This window comes from Harmonia axyridis, chromosome 1 (genome assembly GCF_914767665.1).
Source record: "Harmonia axyridis chromosome 1, icHarAxyr1.1, whole genome shotgun sequence".
In the NCBI taxonomy this organism is placed as follows: Eukaryota; Metazoa; Arthropoda; class Insecta; order Coleoptera; family Coccinellidae; genus Harmonia; species Harmonia axyridis.
This window is the reverse complement of record NC_059501.1, coordinates 54,520,278-54,546,695: the sequence shown is the minus strand read 5'-3', so window position 1 is coordinate 54,546,695 and position 26,418 is coordinate 54,520,278. Positions and strand designations below refer to the sequence as shown.

General features: G+C 32.8%; 3 protein-coding genes across 3 annotated transcripts in view; all 3 read right to left on the bottom strand.

Moving 5' to 3' along the window:
• The window catches only part of LOC123671608 (hemicentin-2), a 425,727-nt gene extending 401,539 nt beyond the window's left edge, over positions 1-24,188 (bottom strand). Inside the window, exon 1 of the mRNA XM_045605573.1 lies at positions 23,797-24,188. The gene's annotated coding sequence lies outside the window, so the exon portion shown is untranslated. The remainder of the gene's footprint in view (positions 1-23,796) is intronic.
• On the bottom strand, positions 4,593-5,618 carry LOC123672097. The gene has a single exon (XM_045606085.1). The coding sequence runs from the start codon at positions 5,616-5,618 to the stop codon at positions 4,593-4,595; it is 1,026 nt and encodes a 341-aa protein (XP_045462041.1).
• LOC123672088 lies at positions 6,581-7,690 on the bottom strand. Its single transcript, XM_045606075.1, has one exon. The coding sequence runs from the start codon at positions 7,688-7,690 to the stop codon at positions 6,581-6,583; it is 1,110 nt and encodes a 369-aa protein (XP_045462031.1).
• Positions 24,189-26,418: the final 2,230 nt, after the last annotated feature.

The following is a 26,418-nucleotide window of genomic DNA, read 5'->3' as shown; positions in this document are numbered from 1 at the left end:
ATTTCACTTCTTACTAATCAAGGAAGATTTGATTTTTGTGAAAGGTTAATTAGTGTGGAAGGTAGATCTGCAAACAAGGCAGATCAGCGAATTAGGAAGACCATTGGACTGTGTATACATATGTATACGGATTAGATCATTAGGTGGATCTTAATGCTATGTGGATCTACTATCACACGGGATCTGCTGGCTTACTAGTAAGCCAGGAACTTGAACAGATACTGGTAATAAATCGATTACAAAAATTAGTTTCAATTCGCATATGCAATCGTAGCTTCAGAATCCGTTCGATACATTAGGAATTCCTATTCCACTAATACACGAGGTATAATCATGAATAACACAGGCCAACACACATTTTGGTGCCTGCGATTTTTTAACTGTTCCTGAGTAATTTTTGGATGCAGAATGTAAAAAAGTTCTCAGATTTTGTCTATTAGATCTAGTTTTTGAGATTTTTTAAAAAATTGTGTACATAATTTACGTTATAACTGTTATAATATAAAATATTACTATTGACAGTTAAAAAAAACAAAGACACATGGATTTAAGTATTTATTGCAAAAACTTAATTTACATAATTACATTAGTCACTAATCACATAAAAATTTTCTTTTATACGATTTTCTAGAATGGAGTTTCCTAGGGCAGTCTCGCTGAAGGCTCCAGCAGTAGTCCGCCATCATGTGGCTATCCCATCGTCCTTGATAACGATCTTTCATTGTTTTAATATCCTGGTGGAATCTTTCCCCCTGTTCTTCACTACAATCACCTAAGTTTTCTGGAAAACGATCTAGGTGGCTGTGGAGGTAGTGAACTTTTATACTCATGTTACAGCCGAGAATATTAAAATTTGAAAGCATAGTTTCCACTAATTCTACGTAATTCTCTGCTTTATGATTGCCAAGAAAATTTTGTACTACTTGAACAAATGAACTCCAAGCGTTAGATTCAGTCTCGTTCATTGATGTGGTGAATTGTGGATCTTTAACAAGTTGCCTTATTTGAGGACCATCAAATATACCAGCTTTTAGTTTTTCCGTGCTAATGCCAGAAAATTTACGTGACAAATACCCAAAACAATTTCCATCTCGATTTAAGGCCTTCACAAATTGCTTCATTAGGCCTAGCTTGATATGCAAGGGCGGAAGTAAGATTTTTTCTCTTGAAACCAAAGGTTCGTTGATCACGTTTTGTATTCCTTGAATCATGACATCTCTTGAAGGTCAATTTTTGTTAACCCAGTGCTCATTTTTAGCTCTGCTGTCCCAAAGGCACAAAAAACAAGGATATTTTGTATATCCACTCTGCTGTCCAAGGAGGAAGTTAACCATTTTTAAATCAACACAAAATGACCATTGATGTTCTTCGTATTTAATTTTTCTCAAAACTAATGCTATTGTTTCATATTCTTCCTTCATGGTAGTAGAATGACCAATAGGAATTGAGCCATATTTGTTACCGTTATGTAAAAGAACACATTTTAAACTACGTTTTGAACTGTCAATAAATAGGCGCCAATCATCTGGAGTGTATTCAGGCAAACCCATTTTTTCTAAGAGCCCTTTTATATTGTTACAGAATACCAAGTCATTTTCCTGAGTGAAAAAAGGCAGCAGATCCTTATCTCTTTTACGATAAAATGTAATATTAGTACCTCGACAAAGTAGATTTTTTTCTTTTAATCTGGATGCAAGTAATTCAGCGGATTCCTTTGAGAGATTCAGGTCTCTTATAAGATCGTTTAGTTCTTCTTGATTGAAACACTGTAACGTGTATCTCAAAAACTAGAGCTGATAGAAAAAATCTGGTGGCATTTTTGGAATCAGCACATTAAAAACATCTAAAATCAGATGTTAGATTTCTGGCACCAAATTTTTTTTTTCATTTTGTTGGCCTGTGTAATTGTAGCTACTTTAATAGAGATATTAAGTATAACTTTCAATATTTTATGTAATTATGTTACTAATAGTATATTAAGTATTGAGAACGGTAAGGACATTTTACCGATCGAAGACAATAGTTTGGAGGAGAAGCGCAGCAACGAATAGTCCTTAACGTTCGAGATACTTATGGGTATTATTTTTTGCATGATAGACACACTTTTCACTTAAAATACAAAATAACTGTACAAAAACGTAAAATAGTCATTCGTGACTCTAATGTCAATGCCGAACAGGAATATGATAGTAGGCGTTATCTTGGTGATGAAAGTCCATTGATAGAGTAGATTGTCAAAGTGTCAATAATTAATTGAATTTGCCTGGGAAATCCGGCTGTTCTGCAGTTATTCCCGAGAAATCGGAACTTAGAAGGATACATACAAGACTTTCTAGAAAGGAATTCTCACTTACCGTTTCCTGAACGATAAGTGATTCACTTCTGTTCTGTTTGTCTTAGCAATCAGTAAAAATAATCGACCGATCTAGCAATGAAATCACTAAATAACAAAAATCGTTGTTTCGTGCAGAAATGTATATAAGTTGTTTTGTTAATGAAGATCCGTACTTTTTTTGTGTTTAATTATGTTCGAGTCGGTGAATAATTGAAAAATAGGTGCGTAAATCAGTCGGTAAATCACTTAACGACGCAATTAGTTAACAAGACATAACAAGAGTATTCCACAAAAAAAAAAAAATTAAGGAAAGAAGTAAATTTAAATTTTGAAGAAAGTTCCGAATCCAAAATGCAGACAGAATAAAAAAATAACGAAGGAAAAAACTTCTGAATCGATCATACAGCGGGTTTTATTTACCAGAATAAAATGAAACAATTTATCATTCGACACCCAAGTCCGAATGAAATACTGAAATTTATTTCATCGCAAAGTGCGTAATCCATTCTTTATTTGATTGAGTAATCTCCAGTGTATTCTACGGTCTTCAAAATAAATATCGAAGTGAGAATGAAATTTCAAAATGCGAATATAATTTTTTTTAGCGGTGCGCTGAAATCTGTTACATAGAGTTTATGATGGGTGATAAGTACACCTTCCGCAGATGTATATTTTGAAGAAGCTACAATAATATTATTGTGAAAAGGTTTGAAACAAACTTCCAATGTTGATCGAATGATGAAAAAGATATTGATGAAAAACAATTCCTCAGATAATAACCTTTTTAATATAAACACTGAAAAGGTATATGGTTACAATTTCGAATACATATTTGAAAGAACTGAAAATTTATTGAACACTGATAATTTCATATGAATATAGCAGCTGACCCTACATTAAAACTTCCGAATGCAGTTTAAGTGATTGTTAGAACTTTAACTTGTCATTCAAAGTAAATATTTTTTTGACCATATACCCAAACCTATAGTAGGTACTTCTTTTATGTTCTTCCTGAAATGCATAAGGATAATTGACCGATGAGACACATGTTTGATACACTCATGAACCAGCATTCAGAAAAGTGAAAAAATGAGATATTTTAGGATGTCAATGAATATTTACAGTACAAGAACTGTCAATTGTTATCAATTAATTAGAACTCCGCTTATATCCAGTTTTAACATGTTTTTCTTCAATGTATGTCTGTACTGTCTTGATACTCTATTCGCAGTTTTGGTAATGCTTCAGTGCTCGAAATGTACAAATACACAAGATATTTTGTTTTTAATTCAATATTAGTCAGATGTACTTAATAGTGTTTTATTTCCATATTACAAATACAACTCAAATTAAGGATGTTGGTATACTGAATTCTACAATTCACTGAAACATCTGTTTCAGTTAGCAGATTGCCTACTAGAAGGTAATTCAATAAATTCGAAAAAACTTTTCCATAAGAATTGAAAGAGAGTCATAAGTTCCGAACCTATAGTAGAACTGAATAATAATTGCTAATTGACACTTGTATTACACTTCCGTTCAAGAAACGATCCTCAGTAATGGTAACAGCCGAGACAAAATCTCCTTACATGAATGGAACAATTTGTTTTTCATTTTCAAATATAATTTTTTCCAAATATTGATTTCGAAAATAGAAAATTCATTTCGCTACTTCATCTATTTGTATATCATCATTATGGCTTCCGAAAGTTAATCTGGGTGAATTATTACGCGTCGAATGCACTTATGCTTTTCATATAAAATTAAATATAACTGTTATACAATAATTTTTCCTTATGGCCAAGTTCATCTTTTAACATACTCATAATGTTTATGGTGGTGATTTGTGAGTTATTTATAGTACATTTGAAGCGAAGTTCCAGAAAAATCTTTTGAGTCTTTCAAATCATTAAATGACTGGCGTTCTTCAATTGACTTAATTCGCTCATTCATGAATTGTCTTGGTAATTGGTATTCACTATTATGGATATCGCAATCGTCATGGAAAATATATGTTCAAATTACCCTTATAAGTAATATCCTTGTTCAAGGAAGTATCCAGGGCCGGATTAAACTCTTTTCCGCCCCTAGGCCAAAAACAATTTGCCGCCCCTATGAGTAAAGAGAATTTTAAAAATTCAAATTTTTTAAATACGTGATTTTCGCAGAAGTTGATAAAGACAATTTTCTATCTGGAAATAAAACAATCTAATGTTTCAGAGTTATATTTCATAGTAAAAAATTACAGCTTTCATAATCAAACTAATAATGGTTTTCTTCTTGCCTTCTTTTCCGCAAATTGTTGCAACACAGCTTCGAAGTTTAATTTTTTCAACAATTCAGCTTCAATGCACAAAACGGCCAGAGAATTCAAACGCTCTTGAGACATGCTAGATCGCAAATAGGATAAAATTCGCTTCAATGCTGAAAACGACCTCTCTGCTGAACAGTTCGTTGCAAAAGTGCATAAAAACATTCTAATTGTAATATCGATGTAGGGAAACACTTGCACTAAGCTTTTATCACTTCTAATGAAGGTACTCATCTCGTGTAGAGTTTTTGGAGGTTGTTCTAACTGTGCTAAGTAGGATTTGAAGTGCAAACATTCATCGTGGAGTTTTTCATCTAAATCCTGAGGAAAACTAGAGATGAGATTAGTAACCGCTACTCCTAATTCTTCAGAACTAATCGATTGCAGTTTTAATAAAAAGGAGAATTTCGCAGCAAAACCCTTGTAGCAATTTTTACGTTGATTCAATTTTCTTATTAGATAGTCAATTATAACAAGATAAACCCCTACTCTGAAGTTTTCCCTCCCACTCAAAGCAGTATGTCCCACTCGAGTTTCATCAGCAGGAACAGTTCTTGTTGTGGCTCTTCTTTCTTCACTCCGATATTTCTCAAATCCAGAACTGATCTTCGCTCTCTCCTCAAATCGATCAAATTGATCTCTTAATCCTAAGATATAATCAACCAATGACTCATAATACAAAACTACTTCATCTATACCAATGCCAACTTTCTGTATTGCTTCGCTCACTTTATCAAATCTTTCCAAAATTGGACTCCATACAGCGAACATTATTGCGGTTTCCAGAGATGTTAGCTTGATTTTCAATCCTTTTGCTTCACTCCCAGTCTTAGACCTGTCCCGCTCATCAATTTCACTCAAAGCTGCGACAACTTCTTTCCAATTTTGGTTCATGCTGTTGCAAGCTTCATATCTCGCCGACCAGCGAGTTGTAGATAATCGTTTCACTGAAGGGCCAGTCAGATGTTTCATTAGTATCCCCCAGCGAGCAGTCGAGATTGAGAAGAAAACGTAAATATCCTGAAGAAGTGAGAAAAAATTCCGAGATGCCTTACACGATCCAGCAGCGTGTTCTCCGACGAGGTTCAGCGAATGAGCCGCGCATGGGATCCAATATGCCAAAGGAGAGATTTCTTTTATTTTTGCTTGCAGTCCATTATATATACCTGACATATTTGCCGCATTGTCATAGGATTGACCTCTACAATTCGCAAAATTGAAATTATGCTCCTCCATCATCTTAATAACAGCGTTATAAAGGTCTTCAGCCTTGTGTCCCGGATTTGGTATAAATCCTGTGAGTAAAATTACCTAAGTTAGTACCAAATTATTCAATGAGCTCATAAAGATAACTATTTTTCACCCTAGTAAATATCAGTAATTATGTGTGAGTAGAATACTAGATTTTATCCACGACTTCCTGGGTAAAATTCGAATTAATCTGCATTTTCAAAAATTAGAGTAGTTTCCAAAGCGATGACAACATTTTCTGCGTTCGCACTGAAAATTGCAAGCTCAAAATGAAGTTCAAAATTTTCACGTGACATCGATTCCATCAGTAGCCTTTTTTTTTACCGCGCTGATAGCTTGGTGGTTGATCTTACTGTCAGTCAGTCTATCAGGATGCTGATAAGTTATTCACTGCTATAATTCATATGTGCATATTATAGAATAGTCGTGGACAAGAACAATTACATTGCATAAATCAATTCAAATTTTCAATTTTATGTCAAAATTATTATAATATGTAATGAATTTGTTATTTCAAACGTTTCGATCATTAATCGCTCTTACTAATAAACTGGAATTGATAAAATAGCTACACTTAAAAACATTTTTTGAAAGTAACATCATTTCAGTATTGGTAAATGAGAAAACATTAAGAAAAAAATACAACTTTTCTCAATCTTACCTTAAAATCTTTCCACTGGTTTTCATTCTTCTTTATTATAGCGAGTAATAAAAGCCAGTTGATCGGTATGCGTTATATCTGGTGTGGAGTCTACGCTTATTGAATAGTATTTGGCTTCTGTAACTTCCTGATCAATTGATTTTAGAACTTCTGTAGCCATAATTTGAATAATTTCTTCACAAATCGATGATGACAAGTAAGAGACGTTCCCTCTGCCTTGATTTCCGTGCTTTTCAATGTGATCAGCAAGAAAAGGGTCAAATTCAGCTAGAAATTCTAATAGCATCATATAATTGCCATTATGTAGACTACCAAATACTTCCGTCGAACCCCTGAATGAAAGTCCTCTTGATGCCAATGCCTTGATCGCTGCAACAACTCTCTTTAAAACTTCTCTCCAGTACTGTACTTCCCGCTTGTATTCTTTAACATGAAGTGCATCTACCTGGCCAGCTGCTTTTTGCCTTTGGAGTAAAATTAGGACACAATTTTTGTGATTCTGTGAATTCTCGTGCTGTTCAATAGTAATAGGATTTTTCCAATCATTAAATCCGGTAGATGCAAATGGACCTTTTCCATTGAATAAACGGCATGGCAGAAAGTAGAGACGTCCTGTGCTGGCAGAGTAAATCAAGAAATCGCGAGTGTGAGTCTCGGCATTTTTCAATCGGGTTTTAAACAATCCTTTCGAACAATATCGAACGCGATCATTGTAATTCCTTCTTGAAGCTTCAAAATCTAATAAATCAATATTTTGTTCAATTCCACGATTGATAAAATTCTGCCTCAACTCCTCTGTTATTTCATCCCACAGAGCTGGATCATAACTGAAGTTATCTGAACTGCCGCTAATTTCTGGAAAAGCTTTTTTCGGATTTTCACAAGATTCCACTTGTTCCGGAATCTCCATAATGCTTTCAGCTTTGTTTGATGTGTTGTTACCACTTGTTGAAGGTTGATCGAATTCTTGTTGAATTTCACTCAGCTCTGTCGAGTCCACTTTTTGTTTTTTATCACCTTTTTGTAAAAAGGTGTCAATCTTGGGAATCTTCTTCACCAGTTCCTCATTTTTTTCTGATCTTTCCTTTGCTCGTTTTCTATATTCACAACCACTTTCACGTTTTCTTGACATTGCGAAAAAAAGAATGAACAAGTAGATCTGAAGATAAGTTTCCACAAAATTTATTTATACTAAAAATTGCACTAGTAATGTTTAAAAATGACTGGCGACAACTCTATAGTGGTTAGTTCTCGATTCTGAGTGTATTGCATGGACGGAAAAATAGGACTGACGAGCTGCCAGTGCCGATTCCGAAATTCACGCAAAAAATTTAACTAGTTACTTGCATCCATTGAAAATAATACCTACTAGGGCAACTCATCAAACGTGCCGCATTCATATTTTAAATATTATGCCAGTCCTCTGATTTCCCTGACAGTAATCCGTGTTTTATTAGTAGCAATTACAATTTACGATAGGATAGGTTTTCCACGTTCTCTTTGATGCGCTTAACCGCCGACAGTGCCGACTGTTGTTCGGTTTTAGGGCGGCTCCTTTGATTTTCAGATTACCGAGGGGTGTGAAAAATGCAACAATATTTCTATCTTCCATTCAAAAGAATTATACATCGGTAATGAAAAAATGTGCGAAATTTTCGAAGATGGCTATTTCTACATTTTCGTAGAGGAGTTGAAGAATTTTTTTTTATTCACCGAAAAATTTGCCGCCCCTAAAATTGTGCCGCCCCTAGGCCATGGCCTATGTTGGCCTAGGCGGTAATAGGGCACTGGAAGTATCGATGTAATTTCAAAGTACAATGCATTTGACCTCGTAAGTATAAATTACAATTCGAATAGTTTCCAGCAGCCTCTGATTCCTCCTGTGAAATACTGAACAATGTTAATGTCAACTAATTACCGTTTCGCAGAACTGCAGAACATCATTGTACAATTTCCTGTAACGGTTACCGGTTGGTAATTCGAGAATATATCTCGTAAACTACCTCTTCAGGAGATCCGCCGAATATTTAGTTGGAGGATGTCTGGATAGATTTTAGTAGATGTCGACTCTTTAATTTTGGTTCCGCTCGCTGCGTTCAGCTCCTATTAGAACGCTTCATCATTTCGTTTCGATAACGGTTTTATTCTAATTTTGAGCCAAGGGTGGTCTCGAACAATAAGGTTTGCCTCGCTGATGACGAATCGGTAGTAAAATTCAATTGTGTTCGTCTATCTGATTCGACCAATCCGCTTCGGCTGGACTTGAAACTTTCAGGTAAGATTAGTATCCCACATGCCAGGCTTAAGTTCATTAATGACAAATTTGAACAGATGAAGTGGCCTTTCGAAATTTCGTTTCCCAGATAATAGCCAAAGTACGGATTCAATGCAAATGGAATTTGACATCTGAATGAAGAATAAGAATTTCAAACTGATAGCGTAATATCGATCGAGTCACTATCGATAAAAATTAGGTAGAATGTTGGAAAAAAACCTCAATATTCCATCGAGAGCCGACAGACCCAGTTCAAATTTTATATATCGATCTTGGGAATTAGCTATGACTAATAATTTTTCTATGGCCAGAATTAAAAGATATCTGGACAACGTTCATTTTCATCAAGAGGGCGCTACGTGTCACTAAAGCAACGAAACAATAGCAACTTTGCGAGAACCGTTTGCCACTTATATATTGTGATCCAACACATTTAGAAGTTACTCTTGAGGTCTCGTGAAAAATAAGGCCTTCGCTAACACTCCACTATCGATTCAAGGCCTTAAAGATGGAGCTCAAAAAGTTATCTAAACATACAGTCGCAAATGTGCGAATTGGTCATGGATGATTCCATGAAAAGGGTATGATTTTGCAATATCATTTTCCATCTTTAATGGTATACGTTCCCCTTCACAATGAAATAAATATCTAATTTCTCTTAAAATATGCTCATTTTTGTTCAATATCAAAACGAAACCTCTTATTGGAAGTTCACTACCAGCGTTAGTCGAAATTATCAATATAACTTCAAAATCATTGATTTTGTTTAAAAATCTGAAGTCAAATCATATTGAGAATTCAAGATAAAATTATCCATATTAGTTAATGAACTATTTTTCCATATTGAAAGATCATTTGGAACTACTTACCATGCAAAATTTGCGAAGTAGATTTGTTGTATTTGTTGATTGTTTTATTTGTTGATACTCTTTAATTCCTATTCCCTTTGACATTCGTGGTAGCTTGCTAATATAATAACAATCCTGGGTGTTGTAATTTATTAATAGTTATTTATTGTTCAAGATGACAAATTTGAACTTCCTCTTTGAGAGATAGAGATATTAAAATTTTATCGTCATCAACATTGGTGAATTTCAAATTTCAAAGAAAATTATTATTTTTGGCACAAAAATTTTTATTGCTCCGTTAATAGGGATATGGATTACCCTGTCAACAAACGTAAAACAAATTTTACATTCTGGTTTTTGCGAAGTGTTCAGTATTTTTGCATTTTATTTACGGAGCGAATACGAAATGTACTGAAGAGAATTCAAACCAAGAAAAAGAAAACCTGCTATCAAATGTAGAAGATGTGGAGCAGAAACTTAATTTTTGGCTTTTGCCCCAAAACTCAAGGATGATGTTTGAAAGAATATCAGTCCTTTGAAAGGTGTAAAAGCATCATTTGCGGGAGTGAAAAAGTGCATATTGATTTTTTCCGAAAATTAGAAGAAAGCGAAACCATTGCCATTATGGTAAATTTAATTCAGAAGGGGTTTATACCACGTGACTTTCTCGTGATCTGTCGAAGTTTAAGTACTCCTCCCTCTTCAGATTCCATGAGATTCCACAACTGTTCAGGATGAGTGAAGGAATTTCAAACGTTCCTCTGATTTACCGTAATTCTGTAACACGTGTAAAAATTCAAAATACGTTTTTACGTCTACATTTTTAATTTCAGGGTGCAGTTTTTTCAGCCTTCGATAAGACTTTTTGTATGATATTTTATGTGAAAATTCATGAAAAAATAAATGTTTGTTCGGAAAGTTATTTCATGCATATAATTATTCTTCAATAAAAAATTGATTCAATTATTTTTTTTTCTATTCCGAAAAAGTTAATAAATACGGACTTTTCGCAATAATGTACCTACTAACCTACTCCTAAGAATGAATAATAGTGAAAACCTCATATAAATCGATGCGTAAAATGAATCGTACTAATTTTTGAACGGATCGCTGAAACGGTAGAGACCCCTCTCAATAAAAAATTTGAAGTATTTTATCTACCCTTACTGTTGAAGTCTTACTCCATCTACCTTCACCGTTAAAGTGATGATTTATCTACTCAAAAGAGTTGGTATAGCAACATTTCAAGATAAGCTATAGAAAAAATTATAATTATTTTTCAAGTAGACAAAAATGAAAATAATTAGAGTTTTTCAAGTTAGCAGGATACAATGGTATGTACCTGAACGTTTATATACCGAAGATCTTTTCATATCAACATATACGAAGTGAAAGAACCTGAGTTAGCAAATGAACTTCCTCCAGTGCAATATCTCCACGTAATAATGTGCTTCCCAACCTTTACATTTCCTCAACAAATGGGATCTCATTTCCGTCACACTCTATTGTATAAAGGAATTCATATTCAGAACACAAGAAATTCCTTACAAATTCCGGCGTATATCTTAATTATTTTTACTAGATTAAGTAGGATGGGTCCCCAATGAGTGAAATTCGCTTCCTCTATCGTTGTTCATAGAATTGTTTTCAAAGCTAGTTGAAATGTTATGTTCCCTTTCTCCAACTCCCATGTCTCCCGAGCAATTCAGAATTAACCCCGATATTATCTAGGTTCCTGTCGAGGCAATTTATATTCATTATATCTGGGAGAATAACGCTGAACTAAATATACCTTCAAGGAATGAACAATTAAAGTTGTTCACAAAATCAGGATGCCGAAACTCATTTTCAGTCGACAAATCTGATATAGAGTACCTGATATATGAGCTGCGGATATAATAATAAAAAACATCAATTTCAACGATAATTTTCAATAAAACTACAGTATAATTCCTCCATCACACATTTTTTACATTTCAACAGATACAGGTTGCCTTATAGATACCTATCTAGCTCAGATCTAATATGTACCTCAGATCTAGATATTGCCAAATATGGAGAAAATATAATAGATAAAATATGTGAGGGTTTTATACGACATAAACAAATGCTGAAGCGTCTAATATAAGGAAACTACAAGAGACGATCCTATTAAAAAAATTCAATATTTTTTCACTACAGAATATATGAGAGTAACTGTGAGAAAAATTCTATTCGTGAATCATTTTGAGTAACGTCTATGGTAATTCCTAGGAGAAATAACACAAATGTCATTCGAACTCTATACATATATCTAGATATTTGGTTTATTTTGTTCCAACTGAAAGTTCGTGAGAAAAGTAAACAATACATCAGGAGAACAATATATTACTCATTCAATATATAACGAATTACTGTGGAGAATTTGAACATGGCTTCGAAAATAACTCAGAATTTGTTGTTAAGAATATACAGTGAATATAATTACAAAAAAAATTTATGAATGAGAAAACAAATGTTGAGTCAGCTCCTTTGTTGAAAAGCTAGTAAGATTAAGCTCTGATATACCTGGTTACTTTTCATTTTGGCGTCTTAGTTAACATTTTGAGTTGGATCATTATTATTTTTGTGAATATCAAAATAAATCCTCATTGACCGACTACCAAATGAATGGAATATTTAATATATATAGGTACTGCAGTTTTTGACCTAATATTTCAAAATGTTTTTCAACGTTATTGAATGATCTCCCATATTTATCGAAGGTTGCTTTTTGAAACTGAGAGGGTGAGGAATTTTGTATCGTTATTCTGTTTCAAAAGGTATAATATTGATCTGAACCTACGAGTTCTCAATTTTCTTGAAGTTATTCGTGTATACCACATTATTATTGTATAGTGTTGAGGCATGCATCTCGTCTGGCACCTGAAGGCTTAGATAGTGCTATCGGCAAATGCTTCGAATATTTTGATCTCACCGTGTAAGTGATGAGTAGGACAATGTGTTCAGTCCTTGAGCTTTACCTTCTTATATACAGGGTGGCCTCTTTTTCAATGGGATTGTATTGTTAACTTTTAAACCATAAGAGTTAGAAGGTCGGTCAAATGAAGAAAAAGTTGCATTCATAGAAGCATTGTCAAGCAGTTCAAACAAATCGAGATTATCAGGGCCAGTTATCGAGATATCATAAGAAAAGTAAATTTTGTCATTTTGATTTTTCTTTTTTTCCCACTTATTTATTCGACAGTAAAATATCCTCAATTTTACGTATTCAGATTTCGTATCCAATGTTTCGTACTCTCTAGACCACCCTCAACCTCATTTTTTTCAATACGGACCTGCATATTTTAGGAAACTTTCCAAAATGACTTTTAACGCTAAATTCAACGATATATCATACAATGTCATTCGAACTTGATATTCAGGTGATTTTGACCATTATCCAAATTTCTTTGGGTCGGATCTGTATTACATTTAGGTACCTTTAGTTTAATTAACAACATGCAATACATTTCGATGAGAAAATCAACTTACTCATCTTGAACTAAATGGAACATATCAGAATCAAATCAAGAAACAAGTAATAATTATTTACATATTTCAATTCCTAATAATTAAACGAATTATCATTCAATGAAAGAAAAATCGAATGATTATTCGAAAGTAAATGAAAATGAATGAAGTAAGTGATTGAAAAGTCCATTTTGTAAAATGCACTTAACGGTTCTGGAACCCATACTTCTTATACATTTGCTTATTTCGTCTTCTTGAATACCTTCCAATACATTCTCAATCTTCTCGCGAGAAATCACTATTGTTGGATTTGTCATTTGTTCCGTTGAAACAAATTACAGAATCGAACTTTATTTTGATATCATTACGATATAAGTTTTACAAGGCTTGGTATTCAAATTTAAAATCATTGTATTCGCGTCTCTTGACTATTTTATTAACAGCAGTTTTTGATAATTTGCATTCACTACAGATTCGACCCAGAGAAAATTGGATAAGGGTCAAAATCACCTGAAAACCAACGCACAGAATTGTTGATAATTTGTTCTACCATGAATGCTCAGATTTATATAGAGCAAGTCATTGACAATATTATTCCTCCGTTTCATATTGTAATTGATTTTTTTTTAATTTTTGTACGATAATGCGCCACCCTATTGGGCAAGAATTGTCCATGAAGCTCTGGTAATCAATGGTATTCTACATTTAGCCCTGTCTCCTCAATCGCCGGACCTCAATTCCATTGACCACGCTTGTTACCTTCTGAAAAGAGCTTTGGATTCTTTTCAACCACCTCCATAAAATATTCAAGAGCTCAGACGGAATTTACGAAAACTCTGAAGAGAAATTGATCAACGCTACTTCAACAGTATAATCGAGAGTATGCAAAGGCGCTTTCAGCTCTGACTGATGTTCATGAAGGCCATACTCTTTGCTGAACTTCTTTTTTTTAGTTTTTTGAGAGAACTGATTTTGTTCCACCAATACTGAAAATAAATTGTAACCTAAAATTCATATGAATATGGCCAAAAAAAGTGTTTCTCAAGATATTTACATATACATATCCTTAACGTAATGCAATGAGATATTTATTTTATCACCGTTCAAATTGATTACGTTCAAACCCCCCAAAATACAGTCCATTATCTTCTCGCAAACAAAATAGGATAAAGAGGAAATAAGGTAGTGAAGTCAATACAATCAACAGGGCCATAATGAGCTACAAACTCTGGAAGAGTATTGATCAATCGATAGTACACTTTAATTCAAATTAGTTCAATATAATTTTTTCTTCATAATTACAACTTTCCGGTATCTTGACATTCAAGTATGTTGAATTCGTGGAGCTTCAACGGATTCACATTATACAATATTTCAAATAATGGAACGACAGTTATTCCGAAAATTGAAAACGGATATCCATTTGCCTAGTTTATATTTTTCGATATCTTTGAGAATTGGAAGTTGTTGCTTCTTTTACTATTTATCTACGTATAAAAATGGAATTGAATTGGTCGTTTGTCTTCAATAACAACCAGGTACATGGTACACCCTTTTCTAATTATAACGAACGATTAAATGGTCACGCTATTTGTTTGTTTCCGAACCATAGATCGATGTTCTCTAATGAATTGTCAATCAATTACCATGCGCAACCATAGAGACATTTTCGATGAAATTGATTTTTACGCTCACCCTGACGTTAATACTTTTCTAGTGAGGTAAACATGAAAATTGCTTCCGGAACATATTCACTCAAGAACAACTTATATACAATGTCTTTAAGGGGTTCTAGCTTATCTTCTCGACTAAGTTGAAATTTTCCTCATTTCAAAATATTCAAGATATTCTGAATATTCCATCAATATAGGTTCGTAACCATGGTACTGAATTGCGATTGAATTCTCTGATGTTTTCATGACTCTCATGCAACTCAGACAATACAATGTTCTAGAATATCTACGATATCAGTTGGAGAATCAAAACAATCTGCGAGTTGAGGTTAACATAGTCATGTTAAAAATATTCTGAGATCAGTATTTATTTTTTCTATTTTTGATAATATTATCATTTTTTCATTTTGAATTATTATTGTTGTCGAAACTAAATACTTGAAGTACAAACAATTTCTTATTATTATTATTAGTATCACATACGCAAGTAAACATCTAAATTATAAGGTGTAGTAAAAAGAAATCCATTATTTTCGCAAAACAAGGCTTTATAATTACTATAGTTAGAATGATCCGATCACCAGTGTTACCAACCGCTTCAAAAATGGGACGATTTTGTTGCGATTCAGCAGCGAATCCCAGATGAAAATTTGGTCCATGAGGTTTTCGTTTGCATTAAGTCGTGTTGTACCCATACATTGAGCCTATTTTTGGGACCAGCCTCATCCAAGTGGTTCCAAACTTTTTTTTGTGCAATATTTGGCTCTTGGGCAATCGAATCTGTAGTAACTTACGGTTGGACTCGCAAATGTCCATGATTTTATCGACGTTTTTGACAATTATCCTTTCAGAGCGTGGTGTATCTTTAATATCGAAATTACCGGAACGGAATCGACGAAACTAAAATTGCCCATGATTGACTGTATTCGTATCAGGACCATGAACACTTTTTACGTTTTCAGCCGCCTGGCTTGCATTTTCGCCTTCCCGATTTGGCCTAAATGAAAAGATAAAGCTTTTTAAATTTTCATAGTGAGATATGCTACCCCTGGAAACATGCACACCGAAGCTTTTTCATCTACAAGATTTACTATCAGAACATTGAAAATGACCTGTTATATTAGAAAAACAATCATAAACTCACTCTTCCATTCCATTTGATGAACGAAGTACTATTTATAGTGAGTAAGCGCAATTTATAAGGCGATAAATATTGAATTATCTTGTCTTGAATTCGATAAAAATGCTTGCAAAGGTCCATATTAGCTCAGAGATTCTTTTCCTATCATTCATTATCGTTGATTGCTTCATTTCTTACAAAAGATCCTTTTTTGAAGTTTTCATTTTCATATAAAAAAAATATCTAAGTCATCGGTTTACTTTCTAACTTTGAACGTTAGATACCAAATTGAAAACAGAGAACACTAATGACAAAAAATATTCCCTACAGAATAATAAGCTTATCTATGTTTTAGAACTTAGAATCTGTTTTATATTTCAAGATTCGATATGGATGTTAGCATATTCGTTAAATGAAAATAATCAATTTGAAAAAACCCAGCATAATATGGTTCTGTTATAATTTCGAAATAATTGGGTACTTCTTCCCTTAAAAGAGTGAATACAAAACAAATTAATGTATAATGTACAGTGCATCCCATTTTGGGTGAGACAGCCAGGTTTCTCGCTTGTTATTTGAGGTAGAGCCTTGCGGTTTTCACGTTCCTGTCCTACTTTTTCGTGAAACTCAAGTTGGTCTAATCAGATTCTGCATAACTGTTTCCGTCCAAGAGATACAAGGTGATTTTGGAAATTGATACTTTTCGGACACCTACTTTATCTCCGAAGTTATTAGAAATAATGCTGAGGTAAAAACTACGTCTGTGAAAATTTCAGATCTTGATTGCTGTCATTTTATAACGAGGCTATTATGTTTAAACATTTTCAAACAGAGGTTTTGAGAGTGATCTGAATTTTTCAAATATAATAATATTTTTTCATTGTATTGATACGCTTTCCACATTAATAAAATCAATACTTTTCATTTCGTTTTTATTTTATCGGTATTGAGCTAATGTTTTTGTCATGATATTATAATAATGAATTAATTCGATTTTATGATTATATTTCTGATTAAATTTGCTAATGGCAATAAATCAATCCGGTATAGAAGTGATTTTTTCAGAAAATATCTTATGACCACTTTGCCACTGAATATAAATTCCCCTAATTATGGCGAAATAACTAAATATACACTCACAACTAAATATATAACCCTGCTGCTATTTCGTAGCAAAACATTAAGACACAGGCCCTTGTTCCTAATCGATTTTTATGTGAGGTGCCCAAATGGTGGCTCGGCCAAATGTTCTGTGAACTCGAGTCCATTTCTTCAAATTCTCTCATTCACGATGTTTGCAGTGCTAATGAGTGCTTCTATTATTACCGTATCCATAAACAATGATGCTTTTAGAGAATTGAATGGTAGAACTAACCATTTATTGTTTCCTATCTTTTATGAAATAGCTCCGTGGAAATGAAGGATGGGGGCAATCAATTAGGAGAGATGTATAATCATATTTGAACTAATCAATATAGAGTGGCTTCATTTCAGTTCCAGAATTCAATTGGTTCTTGGTCCTCTGAATAATATAAAAGATCGAATGAGAATTGGAAATTACTACTAGGCTATAATTTAGTTTATTGTATTGACTAGGATATGCCTCCTGAATTATTGAATGGGTAGTAAATATTTCATTTCTTTGATGAATAATTAAATGGTTGACTAAATATTTTCGTCGTCACAACCAAATAGATATTATTAGAAAAACTAGAAAGTATTGAATGACTTAATGAAAGTATTCATGACTTAATGATTATCATCAAGTTTATGATATCAATAATATAAAAAAATCTGGAAAGAAAATTGTACCAAGAAGTATTGTGGAAACAAATGAATTACTAATTTTCGAGATACAACTTTCTGATCTCAATCTTGACTCAGAGTATATAAGTGTCACCGTAATAATTTATGTCATCAATGTGATGGTACCATACCAATAACCAATTCTTAGATAGGAATATTGAACAAAGTCAATACTGATCGACCTTGTCAAAGGTCAAGAGAGGAAATACGTGACAATAATTTCAAGAAGTGATTAAAATATCGAATTTTCAATAATATCCGGTGTAACAAATAAACAAGAAATATATTGGATATACCAATATAGGAAATTATCAATTAGTGTTTTTTATTTATTCACCTGTACTAGATATAAGAACGTTCAATTCCGATAACCTAATCAGATATTCGAATAATTCGCATAATAAAAAGGGCAATATTTTTACCTGTTAGAGTACACCAGTAAAGAAATCGCAGTAGTTTTTCAAAACATAATATTGCTAAAAACGCTATTTATTGATCTTGTAGGACATTATACGATTACGACAATTCAATCATAAACAATCAGATCTGAATTTGCCACAGTAAAGGAGTTTGAGATCAATGCTTGAAGATTGTCTCGTTCAAATAATTTCTCCGAGGGAACAATATGAAATTCTAGAGGGGGAGTCAAAGTGTCCTAACATTTAAGAAATATATCAACTTGAAGGTATCGATTCGGCACTTTGAATTTCGAAAATGTGAATTTTTTATTCATCAAGTAGGACGCCGTAACAGAAACGAGGCACCCTCAATTTGCCAGCAAACTGCACAGCTTCGAGGGTACACTGTCATCCCAGAAATGTGCCTTAAAGAAACACTGTTGAAGACAACTTGAGATGATCAAATAAAAACAGGATATCAATTGACAGACAAAAATGACTATTCAATAAGAAGCTCAACAAAGTGAAAGAATTAATTATTGAAGCTTGACTATGTGAGTACTCGGTGATTAGGATAATCGAGAGAAGATTAACTATACAGGCAGGTTCGTAGATAATCGTATTTAGGAAAAAAGAGGAAATGGAGGAAAATCTATGTCCTGTCGAAGAAGAACACATTCATGAATTTTTTTTGTCTTCAAATAAGCAATATTTATCTAATATTCCTAGAAGTTATTTTAAGGAATAATTTGAATACTCGGCTAATAAGAAAGGGAGTAGAAAATACAGAGCTCAATACAGGTGCTGATGGCATTCACAGCTGCTTGGCTTCAGTATTCTAACGTGTACTTACAATTTCAGCGTGTTATGGGTCACTTTGCTGGACTAGCAGAGTCGCTACAAGTGTATAAATAATAAATAACAGCTTAAGCAAATGTGTAGATGAACATCACAAATAAATATGAAGAAATGTCATTCTTGTATTTCTAGTTTACTCAAAACAGCTCTCAGTATTATAGATCTTCTTCCTCATTACAAAAATAACAGAAATTAAAATTATGTACAAGGTTGTTCACGTAAACGAGTTACTGAATTTTGTGATCAATTCGTTGAAAAAAATTGAAAAATGACCCATTTATATGATAGTATTCTTTATGGGACATCGAAATATATCATAGGAAGAACCATCGAGCATAGTGGTGGAAAGTTATTGAAAATTTTTTTTCATTTGAACTTCTGGTTTTCTCGTAGATGGAAAATTTGTTGAAAGCTTTTGAGAAATAACGTTGATTGATAATGTACAAATAACTAAGAATTATAGCGCATATAACTCGTCGAAAAAGTAACATGATTAGTTTCATCATCGATTCAGAACGAATATTCCATTATTTCTTTCAACCATTTGGGACAAATAAGAATTATTATTTTTAGTATATAATATGAAAAACAAAGGTGTATGTTACCGAAATAAACGACAGTGTAAATTAATTATATGTTTTCATCAACGTAGAATGGAAACATGATGATAAAGTTATTTTGAAACGTAAAATTACCTTTTTCTTTCGATAAGTGGTTATTCAATGGTATCAATGAGATGTTGAAATAAAGTCCAATATCAACATATTACTAATATATACAAAATGACGTAATGAAGTTATTAGAAAAAAAAACGGTTAAAAAAATACGTTGAATATATATAACTTTATGAACACGTATCTGAAAAACGTTAGATTTTGAAATCAGAATTATCTATGTTGAAAATTCAACCAGTAACGTGAATTTCAACGATACAACGAAAAATAAGAAGGAGGTATTAGGCATTTTATTGTTCTGTAGGACGAGAAACACTTTTATATTCGTTGTCTCTCGAGGATTTCTGTGAATTCTCTTATGATTACTGGTTTAAATAATTATCTAGTCTGATAGATACGTACGGACAAATTTCAAAGCCATAAATCTGACATGAATGTTTCAAAGGTGAACATCAATTTCGAAATTTTCTTGGAATACAGGCTGTCCTAAGTTCGCATTTCTATTAGTCCTTTTTGAAGAGAGGTCCTAGTAAAAATGTACAAATTGGAATTAGGCTCTTGTTCCAAAATTTGCAGCTGAACTGATCTCTGCACTCTGAACTGATCTCTGCACTCTGAACTGATCTCTGCACACCGTTCATACAGGTAATGAGTTAAGTTTTAGTTCTGAATGACGAATGTTACAACGGGAACGGTTGCTTTTGTCAGAATAAAATATTTTGTCCACCAGACTAATACTCTATATCCGAAACATAAACCGTCTTCAAACTTTTCAAGTAGAGCAAAATGATAATAAAGGTAATCTTTCAAATTCTAGAAATGCAATAACCGAGATAATAACAGAATGTTCCAACTATTGTGTCGAAAATAGTGAACCAAATCAGGTCATAATTTTGTTTTTCAAATCAAAATACTATTTTCAATGATTTTGTTGGATTGAGCGAGAAGTAGTAATGATAACAATCTCAAATGCTCCTAAAATCAGTTCATTCAAATTTTCTTGATTCATATTTAATGTTAAGTCGAATTTATGAAATATCTTTCATTAGAATATATTGTAACAATAGAATTCATGAGAAGGGAAGTTGATAAAAAGTAAGAAATTTGAGAATAGACCTATGTCCAAAATAAGTGAAATAAATTTACTCTCTTTACAACATAACACAGAAATTATTATTTCGAAGCATAATCACAATTTTACAATTATTTTTCTCAAATTATGTGGCTCGTTTTTTAAATTTGAAGTCGTGGAAAAATATCAATACCTTATCCACTTGTATCATAAATAACTATTCATCACACAATCCAATCGAATCATTCATGAAAAGTGTTCTCATTCGAAAAACTGGACTAATAGTGGAATTTTGTTTACAATTTTGGACACACTATTGGACACACCCTGTAAGGTTATTCCTTGAATTCAAAAGTTGCACTTTATTTTCATCTTGTTCTACAATGGAAATTTGAAGGAGCTTATGATATTGAAAATGAAACCAATTAAAGAGATATTGTACACGCTTATATTTTCATTGTCAAATAACCTTCACTAAATACAATTCATTCGTCATTGACACTCTTCAAGAAGTAATATCAAGAATCACATAAGATTCATTGGACCGTCGGCATCGGACAAAAAATATAGCGAGAAGATTGAAATGTGAAGGTGAAAGTATTTCAAATAATGTCAATTTTGAAAATTATGTTTGAATTTATTCTTCTTACTTACTAGTTGAAACTATGACTTGACAAACTTCTTATTTATTCAATTTCATTTTCTTCTGCTGACATGATCATGAAGTGATATACTGTTTACCATTATTTAATTAGGATTTACGATATCACAGTAAAGTAAAATCTTAGTAGAGAAGGCGATACTGCATCTATTTCAGTTTGACTATACAATATGCTTCATTTTACAGAACTGAAGAATCTTTCCCGAGATCTTTCCATTTACCGAAGTCACCCATTTAATCCATATTATTGAAATATCACCATGAAAATCGACATACGCAATAGCTATTGTTATCAATCCTGACCAAAAATTTCATAATAAACTGTCATCATTTGTAGAATTTTATAATTAGTAATTATATACAAAAGCTTCTCACAAATAACACGAAATTGATAAAAATAATTAACTCATAGAGCAATTTCACTTTTTGAGTTGCCCTGTAATTGAATATGATATTTCATTCCATCTTCCTGTATACATATCCATAAAGAAATTTACTGTTAGAAAGGCCATATATCTCAAACAAAATTGGCTCTTGGCGCTACGGTATGGAAATGTCTCGTAGAATTTACGACATAATGAAACATTCTACTCCAACGCGAATCTTCTCTGATAATGTTTTTTGAAATGAATTTTCTCCGTTGTATTCTATTCTTCACTTCATTCTTGTTAGAGATGTTTTACTCTTTTGATATGATATTTTCTCTATTTCAGTTATTCAGTATCGTAATGAGTTCATTACAGTTCTTAAAACAGTGCTGTAATGAGCTCACTAGGATATATAATCTGAATTTTTCATTGAATTTCAACAAAATTTCACAAAACTTGACTTGAATAGAGAAAATATCGTCTAAAACCCGTTGCAGAAGGCAATTTCAACAATCATGCGTTCGAAAACTCGCTCCTTCGTCGCTTGTTTTTGAATTTCACATTAGTTTTGGATTAGGAGCCCATTCTGCAACTTGTTTTATAATATACTATTGGATCTATGTGTATTTGAAGAACCGAAAACTTATTTGTGCGAATACAAATTGAACATATTGAACATTTTACGAAAATTTGGGCTTCAACTATAATGAAAATGATATTATTATAAGCAATTACCCGCTTCCAACATTCATTCATCAAGCCAAGTAGCTTGACATTTTAACTAATTACTAGACTTGAAAATCAAGTTCGTGACAAATTACATACTTGGGCTTGACTTGACTTGATTTTGGATATTTATTGTTTGAATTGATATCAAATTACTTGATATTACTTAAGAATGATATGCACGCGTCGCAAGGCATATATTTCTGCAATCTCGTGCGCGCTAAATAACTAAATAAGGGGATTCCTTGAGCGCCGAGAGACTGATGTATTCGCCAGTGTAACTCTCTTAGTAATTTCCTCATATTTCTATGAAATCTATTAGTAGATTTAGGTAGTTTCCAAAATATCTTTTTAAACTTGGCCAAAATGGCCAAGGAGCTGCTCTTACAATCACAAAAACCCGCATAGGTTGGGCGACAAATCTATAAGATGCCTCATGGGACTTAGATCCTGGATGGAAAATTATTAAATCAAACAAACCCTGGAGAATTCTCAATATTGAGAAACTTTATTTTTTTATTATTTTGTTATGATTTATAGTGATTTATCTTATGTTTCTATTTGAAAAAAGTTGATATTTTCGGTTCTTCCATACAATAAGTTTAATAAATGAAAGTGTTTTTTGCAAGGATCCTTCTCATTTCATCATTTTTTTATTGTGGCACTACACAATAAAACTGCCAAAAATCAAGTAGCTTGATATGATTCAAGTACTTGATAAATAAATGCTTGTCTTGACTTGAGATTGAAAAACTACTACTTGATTTGAGCTTGACTTGAAATCAAATCAAGCTCAAGCCAAGTAGCTTGAAAATCAAGACAAGCCGTGAATCCCCTTCCAACACTGACCGGAGTAATGAACTATCAATTATGACTTACAAAATGTTGTTTATTCTTTTTCGATAGAATTTTCAGGATTTTCTGATTTCAAACTCAAAGATACCTCATCGATCTTGAATGAAATGTTGTTTTCATGATATTTGTTTTCCTGAGTACTGATAACTATGGTTTAGTTGGCAGTTATCGCCTCAGTAGATAATAATAATAATAGTCGAATGCTTCCGCAGATCAAGTCATAAATTCTTCGGAAAATATTTCATTCGAATATATTCAATTTAATTCCTTCAACTACTCATTTTTTCATATATCAAATCACTGGAAAATTAATACATCCGTAGCAGTTTGTATTGACGAAAAATAACGCGAATAGGTATCTGAAGCTGTACTTCCGATGACATAACGAAATTGATATATTGTCTCAACATACCAAACTATCCGGTTGTTTTTAGATTTTGTATTAACTCCAACACCAAACAAATTCACAATGGTTTGTCACAAAATTTATTTGAAACTTATGATTATTTATCAACACTTGTCTTTTTTCTCAGGAACCACGAAATATCAATGATCAGAAAATGTCATCACTTCTTAACAATCAAAGAACTTTTAGCAACAAACTTTATTATTTTGAGTTCAGATCTCGAACAACATAATACACTTCCTCGAAAATCAACCACGAAATTCGAAACTTGTTATTATTGCCATTTCCAAAAGGCGCAACATTTTCGCGGACTGTCCCTTTGAGCGATACGCGGTCCGTTTTCAGCTCCGCAAAATAATTTCGATCTCTGCGGCAACCTGACGCTCTAACCTCTAGGACGTCGCGGGCCCTATTGACTGCAGCGCCGTCTAGCAGGACCACGGCGAATGTGCACGAACGTCGGTCGGCGGGCGCCGTGCGTCGTGGCCGACTTATTGATGCGGTACCAGCCCCCTTTGATGCCTACCGAAATTTATAACGGATGTGAGTTTTTGCGAAGTTTTTATTCGACGATCTTTATTATATGGGCTGAAAAAATGGTGTCTTCCTTATGTTTTGTTATGTTTCAGAGAACCAATTTTTTCTCAGATTAGAAAAAGTCTGCAAGATCCGTTGAAATAATGGAATTATGCAAAGTCAGGACTAATTAGTTTTTAGCATTAAATTGCAGGTGTAAGGAATGAAAAATCACATCTCGAAAGATAGAGGTCTTAAACAATTCAAACATGTGATAATGAAACTTTCTGATTCATCATGAAGAAAATGGAGTGATATAAGAAATAAAAAGAGACAAAAAGAAAATGCACACAGGACTATCAAGTAGTATAAAATATCGTAAACATTGCCAAAAAAGCCATTGGTGATTGGCTTCTTCAGAATTCCAAGAATATCAACATTAATTGAAGTAAAAATAAAATCATTTCATAATCAAGGTGAGATGTTTGTGTTCTACAAGTCCAAATTGATTTAAAGATTCTCTTTCAAGATATAAAATATAAGACCAGAGTGGAGGCTGGTACAGTCAAAAAATCGATCAAAAATATACAGAGCGGTCCAGATTTTAGTTTCAAAACTTTGGCGTCTAATAGTACAACTGTCTTTATGATAAAAGGTTCATATAAATATATATAATAACAAGCTTCGTTCTCGAGATACAGAGTGTTGAAGTTTGAAAAAATGAGTTTATTACTTATAACTCTGGTATTATTACATTCATTGTTTCAATTTACAGGTATTGAGGTCTAGATTTTTCGAATGAGGTAAGTTTCTTTTTCAAAATCAGAGAGAACATTTAATTGGTCAGACACTCAAACAATTACATTTATATTGTTTTCAATAGTCGAGTTCTGAATAAAGCTTATTTATTTATTAATTTTTTTTATTGTTCGTGTCTGCAGAATGTTCTTTCTAAAATGTTCAATTAAATGCCTTCTGAAAGCTTTATAATTCACTACGTCAATTTTTGTACTTTGATGTATCACTAATGGAAACTAATTTTTGTAGATTTTCGTAAATAATGTTTGCTTTGTAATCGGTTCACTCGAAAATTATACAATTTATGAGAAAAAAATGAAAAAATTTTTTTAGGGAAGCTCTGTTGATTTTAGAAATAAAAAATTTTTTTCGAATGAAGTTTTCAGAATATACATCTTGAATGATTGGTGAGAGAGTTCAGTTACCTATATTATCATATACAGGGTGAGTTAATAGTGCTCGATCGGTCGCTAACTCTTGGATTCAAATCAACCATATTATATTAATAATTGAAATAACTCATCAACCGAATTTCTCAGCTGAATAAAACAAAACTTTAACGATACAAAATGGCGAATGCGCTACAAATATCTTTATTCAATTGTACTGTATTTTCGTGCGTTTGATTTTTTAAAAAGAAGCTCTAAATTCAATTGAACTGCATATCATTCAGCAACCACCAAAAATATGATGTATAGGTTATACAGGTTGAGTCAATAGTGATCGATAGGTCGATCTCTTGGAAATTTTGGGCTAGAAGACTGAATCAAATTTTGACGAAATCGACAGTACTCAACGCCTAAGCTTGAATTATTTTTGACTATATAGGATGGTCCAAAAGTGATGAAACACGATACCATCTTGTTTTTTTGGAATGAGAATGCCCAATTTTCATATCATACCCATAACCTTCATGAGAGTCTGATTTCAAAATACCCCACTTGTCATCATTAAGCTATGGTACTTTTTGACGTAGGTAATTTTTTGCGACAAATTTCATGGATATAATTTTTTAAATATCATATTATGAAAACTGTTCGAGATTATTGTAATTTTATGTAATCATATCCCTTTGAAAATGTATGCCTGAAGAGTATATTGCCAGCCTCCTTTCGAAACATAAAAAGCGAAGATTCTGAAAACGATTAAATTTAGGCACAACATATCTCAACAAAAAGTTTAAACTTCTCACATCCTTTAGTCGAAAAAATTCAAGGTATGCCATTTGAATAAATGAACTTATTGACATAGGCCATTTTTCAAAAACAGCAGTCTCTTTCGGATCAACTGTAGAGTGATCCATAAATTTTCAGA

Bases quoted from the DNA above. Each gene is read 5' to 3' on its own strand.
- LOC123672097 (XM_045606085.1), bottom strand. From the start codon at position 5,618: ATGAAACATCTGACTGGCCCTTCAGTGAAACGATTATCTACAACTCGC.
- LOC123672088 (XM_045606075.1), bottom strand. From the start codon at position 7,690: ATGTCAAGAAAACGTGAAAGTGGTTGTGAATATAGAAAACGAGCAAAG.